The 14,327-nt window shown below is 39.5% G+C and overlaps 1 protein-coding gene across 3 annotated transcripts in view; it reads right to left on the bottom strand.

Moving 5' to 3' along the window:
• The window catches only part of nfat5b (nuclear factor of activated T cells 5b), a 44,273-nt gene that overhangs the window by 9,050 nt on the left and 20,896 nt on the right, over nucleotides 1-14,327 (bottom strand). For 2 of the 3 annotated variants that reach the window (XM_039794423.1, XM_039794425.1), the window contains exons 2-8: nucleotides 9,423-9,548; nucleotides 5,718-6,333; nucleotides 3,525-3,711; nucleotides 2,292-2,482; nucleotides 1,798-1,970; nucleotides 246-380; nucleotides 86-138 (exon numbers count right to left, since the gene is read on the bottom strand). In XM_039794423.1, the coding sequence (XP_039650357.1) occupies nucleotides 86-138; nucleotides 246-380; nucleotides 1,798-1,970; nucleotides 2,292-2,482; nucleotides 3,525-3,711; nucleotides 5,718-6,333; nucleotides 9,423-9,548 (1,481 nt within the window). Of the gene's footprint in view, nucleotides 1-85; nucleotides 139-245; nucleotides 381-1,797; nucleotides 1,971-2,291; nucleotides 2,483-3,524; nucleotides 3,712-5,717; nucleotides 6,334-6,887; nucleotides 6,950-9,422; nucleotides 9,549-14,327 lie in introns of those variants that run through there. The other variant, XM_039794426.1, reaches the window with a different exon arrangement.

The following is a 14,327-nucleotide window of genomic DNA, read 5'->3' as shown; positions in this document are numbered from 1 at the left end:
AACGGCTGCTTCTATCTACTTAGCTGATTAGTAACTGGCATTAATCATTCAGTACAAAAATAACACAAGAGCAATCATATTTTACCTGGTGAAACAGCTCTTTGTCAATTTCAGCCTCCGCCTTCCACGATTTATCATCTGGAACAGACAAAAGATGCAGCATGTTAACTGGAGAAACATTATAACGCATGAACCCAAAATATCTGTGGACAATCAAATAAAAAAATAAATAAAAAAAACCTCACCAGAGACATTCTCCTGAAATATAACTTTGGTGTCTTTAAGAAAGTTTTTGCCAATGATAAAGACCTCTTCTCCACCCCTCACTGAACAGCTGTGTAGTGACTTCTTCAGGATTTCAGGCACTCCTGCAGGCTGAGCTGTAAACAGAGCAGATATACACAGTTTTAATAAAGATCACATTTATTGATTTTTTTCACCAAAAAATACCCAGAAAAGAAACAAAAGAAGCAGATTGGTTTAAACTTATTTTCACCCAAATTTGATGATGTCTATAAAGCCTCAAAGTAATTTATTTTATGCTAAATGGTTAAACTACAGGTTTGTGCTGGATATGGTATTTATAAAATCACACTAAAACTCCACAAAAAAGGATTAAACAGCACAATAATCCACTGTTGCGACGATCCCACTTGTAGTTTATATTATATTATTTTGTCTCCCCACAGCCTGCAATTTGATACATAACATTTTATAACTAATAGGGCAGTCGAAGATCACAGACCTTGCAATGTTCGCGAAAGTGAAAAATTATTTTTCACTTTCAATAATTTGTGTATCTGCCCCGTGATTCTGATCCGCTCCAAAAAACGAATTAGTTCTACCTTGGCCCAACTACACCCTTTCACCAAGTTTCATAAAAATTAAATAGTTTTTCCATAATCTGACAGACAGACGCACAAACATAACCTCCTTGGCAAAGGTAACTTAGACTTTTGTGAATGCAATTCAGGACTTTTTTATACTTTCTAAGTCCTTTTTTTTTTTAGGAACCCAAATGTAATGCTTTTTAAGTCTTTTCAAGGCCTGCAGGTACCCTGAACAAAGATGTGATGTTGTCATGCAAAGCTAATACTGGCTATTTCTCACAAGCCTCCAAAATGGCAATAAGAGCTCTGAACAACCTGAAGATCAAAACCAGCCCGTGTCACATTTCACAAAGTTTTCACTACTCTCTACAAATGCCAAGGGGATTCCTTGGAAAGTTATTTCCCTGGATTGCATGCTATCTGTGTGCAATAAAAGTCCACACAGCTCTATTGTTTTGTCCTTTCCTTCTCTTTCTCCCCTGTCCCTCTCAAAGTAGTTCTCCCAAATCCACTTACACAGAAACTTTCTTATAGACCTAAGATTCTATCCTGTTTATGAAACCAACCACACCCTTATACTGTGCGCATTATTAAATAACACTTGAATCTGAAGGGCTCTTTACACACTCCAAAAGTCGACATACAAAGACAACAGTCTCCTGACCTCAGGCTAGATTAAACTTCAGAAACAGGACCTCTCCTGTTAAAAGAGGACAAAATAGCTCAGTTTATAATGGTAATTATTAACTATGTAAATGATAGCTCAGTTCATAATAGTAATTATTAACTTAGTAAATTATAGCTCAGCTTATACTGGAAATGTTTGACTATGTAAATTACAGGCCAGCTGTCGGTTTTACTTCTTTTAATTCTAGTGAAACTGGTTTAATATAGTGAAATAATATACCAGAATGTCTGCATTTATAAAAGCATTTCCACAGAGACAAACAGGAGGAGACTGACTTACTACACAGGATTGGAGATGATGGAGTCTGTAGTGTGAGCACTGATCCATCTGGACGGGGGATGTTTACCCGAAACACCAGCCGAGCGCGTGTGCTCTTCTTCTTCGATCCAGCCACACCGATGCGAGCCTCGACATCGGCATTACGGAGCTTCAAGATCCCAACACAGTCCACCCTGCACAGAGAGACGACGTTAACCTGGAAAACTTTTTGAACAACAACTTTACATTGTTTGCTAAACTAGCAGCTCTTTACAACACTAGATACTTCAGTGTGTCATTACAAAAAACTGATTGCCCTAAAGGGATCAAAGTAAAGTATTAATCCATTATGCAATCGCTTTATTAAGCAATTGGTTTGAATTGACTGTGAAGTACAACTGGGCACATAAAAGCAACACTTGCTTTGTTTGTTTAATATAATAAAATGAAATTCTTCATTGGAGTAATATTTACCACAAAAACAACCCAATTTCAATCTTAAGAAAAGTACATACGCTAGTGTCATGTTGGTGCTTGGATCAAGGTACACCTCGATGACAGTTGTGCCATCTATGTCCACCTCTTTGCAGGCTGTGGTGTTGCGGCCGGTCACCCTGCAAGCTTGGTAAAAACCATGAGGCTTAACACGCCCAGTGTCGTTGCCCACAAACACCTGCAAAACCACTGGCTCATTTACTCCCTCCAGCTGTGTACGTAAAAACAAAAGACAAGCAGTATATGCATTTTAAAACACATTTTATAAAAAGATGCTTCCCTACCTGTCCAGCAGATGCCCTCAGAGTGTAGCCCAAGTTCATTCTGGCATCTTCTCATCAAGCAATTAAGCCTATCAGACCATCTTGTGCAATCTAGTCAGCCTTTTAAACGCCAGCCTGTGTATGTTATCTTCAGCTGTTACCTACTGTTTCTGACTTCAATGCCCGTTACTTGTGTCTGGGTCCACCTGCTCTTCACAAGCGTGGACAGTACAAACGGTGACTGATCCAGCAGAACTGACAGTGCTCTGTGCTCACATTCATTTCCAGATCACCTCTTAGGCTACAACAAACTGACCACGTTAATGATCAAACAATAGACGGTGTATCTAGTCTGTCTCCTAACTCTCTAGAAGTATCAAAATATAAGTGGGCAGATTGTCATACAACTTTTCCAGATTCACCTCACACCAACTCAATAAGTAATAAACATTAAGTATTTAATTCATGCTGGGGATGAAGAGGGGCTGTTTGAATCCAATCTAAACCTTTCTGACACAACAGATCCACAATGACACCCCCCTCTCCACATACATCATACAAAACACTATAAAACATGGGGGATAAAAACTCGATTGGGGCATCCCTACAGAGCATATGTCTCTGCAGAAAAATACTCTTTCCACTTTTTGACATAGTGTAATCTTAACTCTTCCACTTTGAACATATTTTACTTTTGTTTTTTGCCCCAAAACATAGCAAACCACACACACACACACACACACACACACACACACACACACACACACACACACACACACACACACACAAAAAAAAAAACACACACACACACACACACACACACACACACACACACACACACACACACACACACACACACACACACACACACACACAAGCCTCTGGCAATCACCTAATCATTAACTTAACCTCAAAGGCACGCTATGGCAGAAAAGTCAAAACAGTGACCACAGAGTTAGTTATGGAGGTTGTCAGGGATTTAACAGTCACCTTTACAGTAGGGAAGCCCTGCTGAGTGCGGTCCTTCACTGACCCTCTGCTGCCTTCAGTCAGATAGCGGGCTCGGTGCTGAGTCTCAGGCTGGACGAGGATCTTCACCTCCTTCCCCTCACTCTTCTGTGGGTATTGCATCGATAGAGTTCCTCCTTTCTGGTTAGTTTTCTGAGGATCATCAGAGCTGCAACAAACACCGGTTTGACAAAGACACCAGTAGATTACTTCTAATGCTAACATTTTATAGCAATATTATTTCAGTTGGTGCAACCTAACTGGCATATTCCAAAATATATGTGGAACTTGCTTTAACGGATTATGGACCCTGTCCGTATTTGTTCAGAGCCCTCCCCCCCTACGATGCTCTGAGCAAAACCGAGTTAACAGGCCCTCCATCAACCAAGCATATTCTATCCACAGCTCTTAAAGCATTCAGAGTTATCTGTTTATTTAATCTGCTCTGCTTATCCTAGGTCTCTGAGAGAGGCTCTGTGATTCACTGTGGCTGACCATTGTTTGTACTTCAGTATCCTGCCCTGCCTTCTCTCTGATCTAACCGCTCTTCTTCAGTCAAAGCGTGGTGGGAAATTTAGAGCCAGAGTAGTTTGTGGAAGATTTCTATCTGTTGTGCTGTGTGATTTCCTGATACTACCTATTCTGACAGTCAGGATGAGAGCTGTATGAGATTATCCACAAGGGCCTTTCAGACAATAGTAACACAGAATGAAGTACCTACTTAAGCGTTGAACTGTGCCACTACCACCTGGAGAATATTAAACTAATAAAAAGTCAATTAACTACTCAGTCAACAACTTCCTACATTAAGTGGAATCATTGTTTTCTTTGGTCACTGATGGGTGAAAGATTACAGGAAAAACTTGAGTAAATGAGTGAAGAAAAATAACATGCTGAAAATGATGAGAATCATATGCTATCATACAGTCACCAGATCTGATTCTAATTGAACACAAATTGGAGATTTTTGAGCATTGTGTTAGACAACGCTCTCCACTACCGTCATCAAAACGCTAAGTCAATTATCGATTAATCTGCAAATTATTTTCTTGATTAATGGATTCATCGTTTTGGGAATACAAAAATGACATTCACAATTTCTTAGAGCTCGCAGGGATGCCTTCAACTTGCAAGTCCACAACCTAAATATATTCATCTGACTGACAGCATATCCTCACATATGAGAAGCTGGAAACAGAAAATGGCATTTTTCTTTGAAAAATCACTGAAACGATGAATTGATTATTAAAATAGTTGGGGATTAATTTTCTGTCAATCGACTAATGGTTGCAGCTCACAAATATCTTTTGGAAGAATGGTGTTCATCCCTCCAGTAGAGCTTCAGAGACTTTGATCTTAAAAGCTTGTGGTGAAGGTAACATTTTACCTGAAAGCCATTGTGCGTAGTTTCTGTCTCCCCCATGAGGAATTTTAAGTAGCGACAACAACACTGTCAGAGCATCAACATGACGCAAGCCTTCGGTGATCACACCCCCACCCCTTTTCCACGCAGTTGCTAACACGGAGGATTGAAAAACATGATGGACTCTTCAGAAGAGGTAATTATCTTGTAATTTGTGTGTACTTTGTCTCCAACTATTTTATATTAATGAACGTCCGTTACATTCAAGCCATTGCCAAATGAGTTGTTACAAAGCTAATTAAGCCTATCCGCTCCACAAAACTCTCTCTGTATTTCTCAGTATGGCTGTGTTTACAAAATGGTGCGACTTCTGCGCAGAGAAGCTCGAGTGATGCGTTTTATCACCGCTGAGAAAGAACAACAGCAATGGTCAACTTTGGAGATGAAGAGGACATAAAAACTACAAGATAATTACTTCTTCTGAAGAGCCCCTCATGTTTTTTAATCCACTGTTTCCTCCTTGAGCTACTAGCAACTGGTGGGGGAGGGGTGGGGGTGGGGCACAACCACCGATGGCTTGCATCATGTGGACAGTGTTGTTGTCATTACTTAGAATTCGTCATGGGGGCGACAGAAACTACGTACCATAGCTTTAAGACCCCTAATGTTGTTTATTCCTTTAATTCTTCACCCATCTGCACATAACCTTTGACAACTTCATGAGGTGTAGAGGGGCATGACATGGACATTACAGTCTAAAAGGGCAATCTCAGTTGTATTTCAAACTAACTACATCGACGGGTTGCACAAACCTTCCTTTTGATCCAGTCTTGTTGTCCGGACCTAGCTGTGACAGGACAAAGTGTGGACCTTTGGCACTGTCTGCATCAAACACGTCCATACTGGCTTCTCCTGCAGGCACAGACTTAGGACCAGGCCTTTGCCGAGGGGTACGTTTGCGGGACTTCCGTGGCACCTCTGTGTTGTCATTGTAAGAGATGGTGCTCATGATACTGAAGTTGGAGAGAGAGTCTTCCATCCAGATGCTGTTACTCTGCTCTGAGTCCAGGGATGTTTCATCCTGGCAGGACATCTGGCTGTCATCAAATAGGTCTTGTGGAGGTGGAGAGATGTTCAGTATGGTGCGGCGCTTAGATGGGGTCATCTGGTGATGTGGCTGGGCCTCCTGGGATGTTATGCCTCTTCCTCCTCCTAGCTCACTGCTGCCCCTGCTGCATTTACCATTCCCACCTTCTGCTCCGACAACCTCTGGAACCACTCTGCTACTCCTGGTGTCCTCCAGGTCAACATTGGCGCTGTGAACTGGTTTCTGTGCACTGGCTGAAGCACTGGAATGCATGGTGGGGCTGGACGAGTTGGGAAAAGCACTTCGGGGGCCTTCCATGGTCATAGAGGAGGACATGGCATCTACAGTGCAAATAATTAGACAGTGAATAAAGGCCTCTCAACCAGTGTTGGCTAGCAGTCCGATTTAAGCAGCAAAATTTGTTCATGATTGTTTATTTTTTGCTTTTGTTTAGTGTGTGTGTGTGTGTATGTGTGTGTGTGTGTGTGTGTGTGTGTGTGTGTGTGTGTGTGTGTGTGTGTGTGTGTGTGTGTGTGTGTGTGTGTGTAAATGTACAGTATGTGAAGCACAGTATAGGTGTGGCTAAAAAAAGGGGCCAAAGAAGAGATGAGGTGAGCAGTCCCCCTTATTTAAAAAAATGCTTGGGAATAAACTAACTTGCAACTAAAAAAAAGAAACTGAAATAATTTATCATTGTTATTATTAGCATTTTGTTCATGTTCAACTGAAAAAAGTGGGACAAATGGATAGGGAAGTCCAAAATAGTGCTATGTACAATATGATGCATGCCAATTATTGGAGCTTTTACTTTCAATTTTTTATTTTCTCTTGCTACAAAAGTATATTTGGTTGGGACTGAACGTAGCCACAGAGACAAAATAAACAAGCTTCTGACCTATGAAGCAGAGAACTGCAGACCATTTATATGCAGACACTCCCTGCTTCAGAGGGAACTTCCTGGAATATAAAAATGAGACAGCGAATGAGCGATGAGAGCTGAACAGTATTCAGATTTGTTTTTTAAAGAATAATGACACAGGGTATTTTGTTTGTCAAAAAATGTTGCTCCAGCATGCTGACATACACTGTAATTTTAAAAGCATTCAAATAGTTACAACGAACTAGATGAAGAATGGGGAAAAGTCTGGTTAAGTTGCAGATAGTAAAAAGGAGTTAGATGGCTGTTAACATTCTGGATTGTTTGGTGACTCAGCTTGCAAAACACACAAGAAAAAGGCACATAAAAAGAATGGAGGTATTGTGATTTGAGCAAGTACCAGAACACAAAGACTTATATTATCACAAACCAAAAACATACAATAGCAACCCAAATGTATGACCAAATAGGTGTTGATAGGTGGGTTATTATGAGTGTTTACCCTCATTTATACCCAATGCACGACATGAAAGATTTTAAAGCAAAAACCGTGCCGCAAATAAAAAACAAATCATTATAACACTGTACTGCTAAACACTGCAATAAAAAAATTTGTTCACTGTGACATCTGTTTGAAGAAACATCTTTTTGAAACCAAAAAATAAACAAAGAAAAAAAAAAGCCGGATGATGTTATTGGCAGTTTTCAATTAAACTTATAGTTCCATGTAAAGTAAATTATACTTCACCTTACTCCTCTTACTGACACATTTTCCACCAGGCCAGAGCGCTGCATGTGGCTTTAATGGAGCACTGAAGTCCATGGATTTACTGAAACTCACTGTAAAGCCTTGATGTTTCAATGAGGAGCAGAGCAAAACAGCTACAGTGAAGCACACTCTAAATGTAAGTCATTTTTATTTTTAACTGTTCTTTTGATGGCCATTTGGGATTTTTTTAGAAATGGATTGGGACTAAAGAAAATAGTGCTTGACTCAAAAAGCCATATACAGTAAATGCTATATTTTAAAACATTATCTGACCCTGGCATGACAAAGGAAACCATTTATGCATGTATGTAAAGCCAGTGAGAAGGGTGTAGACCCTTTTTTCCCCTACTTCTTCCAGTGCTTATTTTTATTTATTTTTTTAAGATTATTTTTGGGGCTTTTCCGCCTTTATTTGACAGGACAGCTAGGTGAGAAAGGAGAGAGAGAGAGAGGGGGAAGACATGCAGGAAATCGGCACAGGTCGGATTCGAACCCTGAACCTCTGCGTTGAGGCACAAACCTCTAAGTACGTGTGCGCCTGCACTACCCACTGTGCCAACCCGGCCACTTTCCAGTGCTTTTTAATAGTAGATCACATCCACTTTACTCTTTTATCACTGCCCTAACAGTTCATATTTTCTCTTTAATTATTTGCCAATTGGGAGGGTGGTTCAAAAAAGGTTTTGTGTTTGGACACCACTATGTATTAAGAGAATGCACAATGAAAATGTGCAGCATCAAAGGAAAAGCAAAGAAATGTGATGCTGCATTAGTGTCTCTGACAGAAGCGTAGGGTTGGATTTCTAAGAACTAAATATGACTCTTTAAATATACTTCAAACCTATACACAAACCAAAATGTGTCCTCCGTTGTATATGCACTGTACACTCATCTTGTTTTGCAATGTTTAATGTCAGCATAAAACCTGACAAATTTCAACTGCTCATTTTAGTGAAATGTATAACTTTTTCCAATGACTGGTAAAAGATCTGTTTAAATGAGTGATCATGACACATCCAACAAAACATCTGATTCATCTTTAACGCACCAAACAAACTTTTAAAAGTGACCCTTTTCCATCTGAACACACTGCAAGCATAATGATCATGATGCTATTCATTTCTTAAAAGGACAAAAATTGGCCACAGCTTCAAATTGTGGTATTGTAATATCTCATTTCTGGACTTCTGAGTTTCTCTGCCAATAGGATTTTCTTCTGTGAACAATAGCTCCACCTTGGAAGTGCAAAGTGGTCAACAAGGTGATTACAGCCACTCAAAGCTTCCTAATTCTCTAAAAAAAAAAAAAAAAAAAAAAAAAAAAAAAAAAAAAAAGGTGAAAAAAGCAGTTTAAACAACCAAGTATTTTGTGCTGAGTATGCAACACTTTTTAAATAATGAGCTCTGTTGGGCTTTCTCATCATTATTGGGTTCTGTGTACAGTTTAAACCATTAATCTATTTTAATGACCCACATTTCAACACTTTGTTGCTGCAAGAGACCACAACATATAGTACAGCAGATCACAAGTATTGACAACAACAATCCCACTGACAAAATATTTCCCAAGCAGGGACAGATAGATGGCATATTCAGCTGATTTAACTCCAATGAGTTTTTTTTTTTTTTGGGGCTGTTTGTCTGACAGGCTTTTCTAAGTTTTCATAAGCAGAAGTTTATTTGTCTATGGGTACAGACTGTTACATAAGTTGTGTTTTTTTGGGGTGGGGCATGATCAGTCCTGCTGGCAGAGGAGAAATAAAGTTAAGAGAAGCAGGATCCTACCTGATGCTAGAGCAGCTGAAGGGGGAGGCCCTGCCTCTCCGCCGCTCTTTTGACTCATGACTTTTGGACTCTGATGAGTGGAGGAAGGCAACTGTAGCTCTCTGGGAAGAAGGTCATACGCTGATTCTGTTGAGAGAGGAGGGAGCAAATAAAAGGGACGATAAGGTGACGTATTAACAGGGTTTTTGGTAAAATGACGACCACGATTCACACTGGAGCTCAATGGCCAATTTGTTGAAGACATGAAACATGAAAATGACATGACTCCCTGTTGTATTGAGTCATGCTGTTTTCAGAAATACTCAGTGTTACACAGTGGTGGCAACAAACCTATAAATGACAAGGAGCTATGTAGCCTTAGTTCTAATGCCAAATGGGTTGACGCCTTTATTACTACCAAACTCTCTCTGCAGCCGGCTGCACATATGAAAGAATCATCCTACACTGTTCCCGGTCCTCTACAGATGGTGGAATTAATTAAAATAAGAAACAAAAGCCCAGTGCACAATTAGTTTGTTGATAGACTCAGAAAAGAAAGAGAAATTAAAAAAACTTGACAGAGTGGGAATAAATATGAATTGACCTTTTTATGATGATGATTTGGATCAGGACTTTCCCTTCATTTGAAATGTCATATTTACTAGTTGGGTAAAAGTAGTTGCTGCATTGATTTAGCATTGCGCTTCTGTAACATTGTCGGACTCAAAAAAAAGGACCAAAAAAAACAAAGGACCAAAATTGATGCAGCGGTACCAGAGAGTCTTTTCTCACCTTTTAAAACAAAACGATCCACCGATTAATCAAAGATGAATCAGCACATCAATTGATGATGAAAATAATCAATAGTTTGTAACATTTTTGTTAACCTTAACAAACCTTTCTTAAATAAAGAGGTGGAAAGCTAATATCCAAGCTACATCTTCTCTTTATGGATTATGGATGGCCTCTCACAAGACTGTCTAAAATGGTAACTCTGGGCTCTGAGTCACATTGGGGAAGACCAAACAAAATGGAAAAAACAGCACAAAATGATGAGACTACTGAGGTAAAAGCAAAAGTGTAGCACACCGAATCAACAGCACATCTCATTACAAACAGGCTGCAGGGTCGTACAAAGCCTTTCTCTCTCCTCTCTGTACCTCCCTCAGGGCCAACAGGACATTCGGAGGGGAGAAAGCCTTGGGTCAACAGCATGACAGCACTTTTACTAGCAGCCTGATTCATCATCCAAATATTATGGTATGAACTAAGAGCGGCCATTACAGTCGCCTGACTCTCTTCTCTGCCAACTGCCAGCTTTAATTACTTGCAGCTGAGTCCCAGGGTTTGGTGTGTATATCAGATACTTAACCCTCCCATTGTTACCACTCGCTGTGTACAATAGACAAACCTGGGACATACTGAAACCAGCCCATGCCTCTTCATTCCCAAAGCCCTCCAGTCTCTTACAGCTCGCTTTAGAAGAGCAGGGAATGCTGGTTCCCAGAAAGGGAGCTTAAATCTGGACTCAGCAAACTTGTATAACTCACACTGAACCACACATACGTACAGGATTCTAGTGTGGTTTTGCTGGTTATTTGCTAAGTTCTCCAAACATAATCGCAGACACACACACACACACACACACACACACACACACACACACACACATGCACACAAACACTCCCCACCACCTCCACAAAAACACTTTCTCTGCCCCTGCATTTACACTTTAACTCTACAGTCTTCTTGGGGCTCACTGACTGACTGCACATGCAGCAACATGTGCTCTGAGTGAGCAGCAGCACTTCCAGTAAACAGATTGCCAACCGCACAGACAGAAAATATGTACTCTTCTCTCAGAGCAGTGGTCTCAAATCACTGGCCAGCCTGTTCAAAGTGTTTCCACAGTCCCTTGACGTTTTTAAAGACTGAAACAAAATTGTATTTTGTGGCATATTTGTGTCTTCATTTGCAGACAGAGTGCAATTCTTTATTTACACTTGAAAAAACACTGTCCCTTTCACACAGGAGAATATTTGAAAACTAAAAAAGGTCAGCCTCGTTAGCTGGGAAAGAAACTGTACAAACTCACACACCACGTGATGTTTTGATTTTAACTTAAGACTGCAGTCATATTGTGCAGACCACTGACTTTTAATTTGCTGTGCGTTTGTGATCATTTATAATAACATATTAAAGCCTGAACAAAAATATTCACACTGACAGACTCACTCACACTCATGCTATTAATAAATTTTGCTGAATATCAACTGAATTAAAAAAGTGGCTACCTTCATTAACTGTTTCACAAATGTAGTTTCCACTCACGTTCAATGTAAACAGAAGGATAAATAAACAAACCACATACACTTAAAATCGAAGTTTGCAAGTCTGAAATCCTGCATAAAGATATATTTTTGCACTTTATACCCTCACCATACCTTGTGATATGTTTATATATGGTAAGTAGTGCAGGCTAAAGGTGAAAAAAGAAAGCACTCACCATGTGAATGGCAGGACTTACACTCCCATTCATTTCCCTCACATTCCTGCTGCTTGCTCTTACTAGCCCTGGCACCTGGGGCGTGGCACTGGCTTTTTGGCTGAGTGACTGATTTAACTCCCCTTCTGTCCCCCTCCTCCACTCTACCTACCACTCTCCCCGTCTTGTTTTCTGTACTTCAACTTGTTCAACAGGTTAGTGGTATTATGATGTGGAATCCTGTCAAGCAGAAATGAAGCAATAGATTAACCTACTTATGTGTTGAAAAATTCAGGCTACGGTTTTAAAAGGTAGATGTATTGAACTTGGTGGAATAAGATTAAAAGAAAGTGATGGGGAAGATACAATTAAGCTCAGTATATTTGGAGATAATTCCAAGCAGCGGAGGAAAAAAAGAAACAGTGAAGGGGCTGGCACCTGCAGCAAACCATGTACAACAACCCTGAAATGTTTACAGCCAAGCCTACATGAAGGCTGCCAGGGACTCCATAGCAACACAGATCAGGGGACAAGTCTTTTGAGCGTTTGCGTCTCTCGTGAGATAATGTGGAGCAAATCAGAAAATAAAATCCAAACTCAAGTGAAGAACTGGGCATTGCCATTAACAATGCAGGATATTCCATAAACAACATGAAAACATTGTGGCAAAAATCTGACTCATCTCTGTAAAATGTCCCTACATATTATCTTATTTGACACCACCCATTACTAACAGATTACACTAGACCTAATACTCTTTATGATAGGAGTACATTCATGTTCACACGCGCTAAAATAGCATTTGTACAATCAATGGTTTTAGCAACATAAACTTTTTAACCTAATCTTACTTTTTTAACCTAACCTCACTTTGATTATACTTAATGCTTTTATTTCTTGCACTGTAGCTATGTTACTTTATACACTCATTGACTCACTCTTGTCTTACTCTTATTTTTACCTTGAATTTGACTGTGAGCAACTGCAACTGAACAATTTCCCTGAGGGGGTCAATAAAGTATGCCGATATCATTCATGCTTAATTGATGCATACTCTTCATAATCTAATGCAAGAATCAGATCAGTGTATGATAGATCACAACTCTATCGTTAATATTAATAAACAATCAAGTCACTGAACTCGGCAATATCTTTACATGGTATGAATATTATTATTAGAGCCCGGCTGATAAATTATCATAGCACTGACACCTTTATTATTGAACTGCAAAATGCCCTGCTCCGGTCAATTATTCTTAAATAATCAAATACTGTATAAGAGATCCTTATGATCGTTTGTTTATATTTTTATGTTTAAAATTAACATTGGCTGATACATCTTTTTTTAACCCTCAAATATTATTATATCATATGTGATACCTATCACCTATAGCTTTATATACTGCAATATTATGATGTAGGCCTAACTTACTTACTTTGTTTTCCTGGTTTTAAATGCTTCATTAAGTGACCCAGACTTAAGGTTATCTACGAGCGGACTTACTATGTCAAAAGGCTTTTGTGTGTGCACATTTTCTGAGACTACAAATAGCCATCCCCAAAATGCCAGCCAATTAGATCAACATACTTCAAGATTGAGTTTTTTTTTGGTGACACTTCCAATAAAAGTAGACTTAATATCAAAAGTATCTCTCTGTATAATAAAATACAGTTCAACAGCAACACAAACTGCAGCTCATGTGTTTAATCAACACCTCAACAAAAACTGATTATAACCTTCATGAAGGTGGGATTTATTGCAGGAGTTATCACTAGGTGTACCGAATAATAAGCAGGCAACTGAGTCTACATTTACAAGCTGTACAAACTTGTCAAAGAAATATGCGTACTGTACTGTGAAAGTGGAGTGACAACATGATGAACATGAATGGATGCGGAGGCGGGGTGAGTATGTGCGATGAAGTGAAAACATCCGGTTGTGGTGGGCGTTCTGCCATCTGAAGCTATTTCTTCAATGACAGGTGGCAGATGGGAAAGGCCACATGCGAGAAAAGCCAAAACCTGTGACAACTCGTAATAGCAATGATAAACAGACTGACGAAGGCCAATTGCAGGTTATGTGGTGAGATATCAATGAATGCATGTCGTGCCTGCAATGCTTCCAACGCTTCCTGATTTTGTTAAACATCCACCGATATCACCAAATTTTCTCCCAGCTCTCATTAAGAAAATATTGTTTTAACCTACACGTACCTTGATCATTTGTTAATATTACGCAACAAGAATGATTGATATTCCGCACATGAATTCATGCATTTCATCATGACAAGTCATTCATTTAGAAATGAGCTGTGAACCCTTGTCATACAGTGTTATCTGTTAGAGTGATCAATATTTCATCATCATGGTCACAAATAATGAGTTACATTTTAAATCAGATTATCAGAGGTAAGCATGGAAGGTTTTATATAATTTTACTG

This window comes from Perca fluviatilis, chromosome 3, assembly GCF_010015445.1.
Source record: "Perca fluviatilis chromosome 3, GENO_Pfluv_1.0, whole genome shotgun sequence".
Taxonomy (NCBI): Eukaryota; Metazoa; Chordata; class Actinopteri; order Perciformes; family Percidae; genus Perca; species Perca fluviatilis.
The sequence above is the reverse complement of the archived record's forward strand: the minus strand, read 5'-3'. Positions and strand labels throughout refer to the sequence as shown.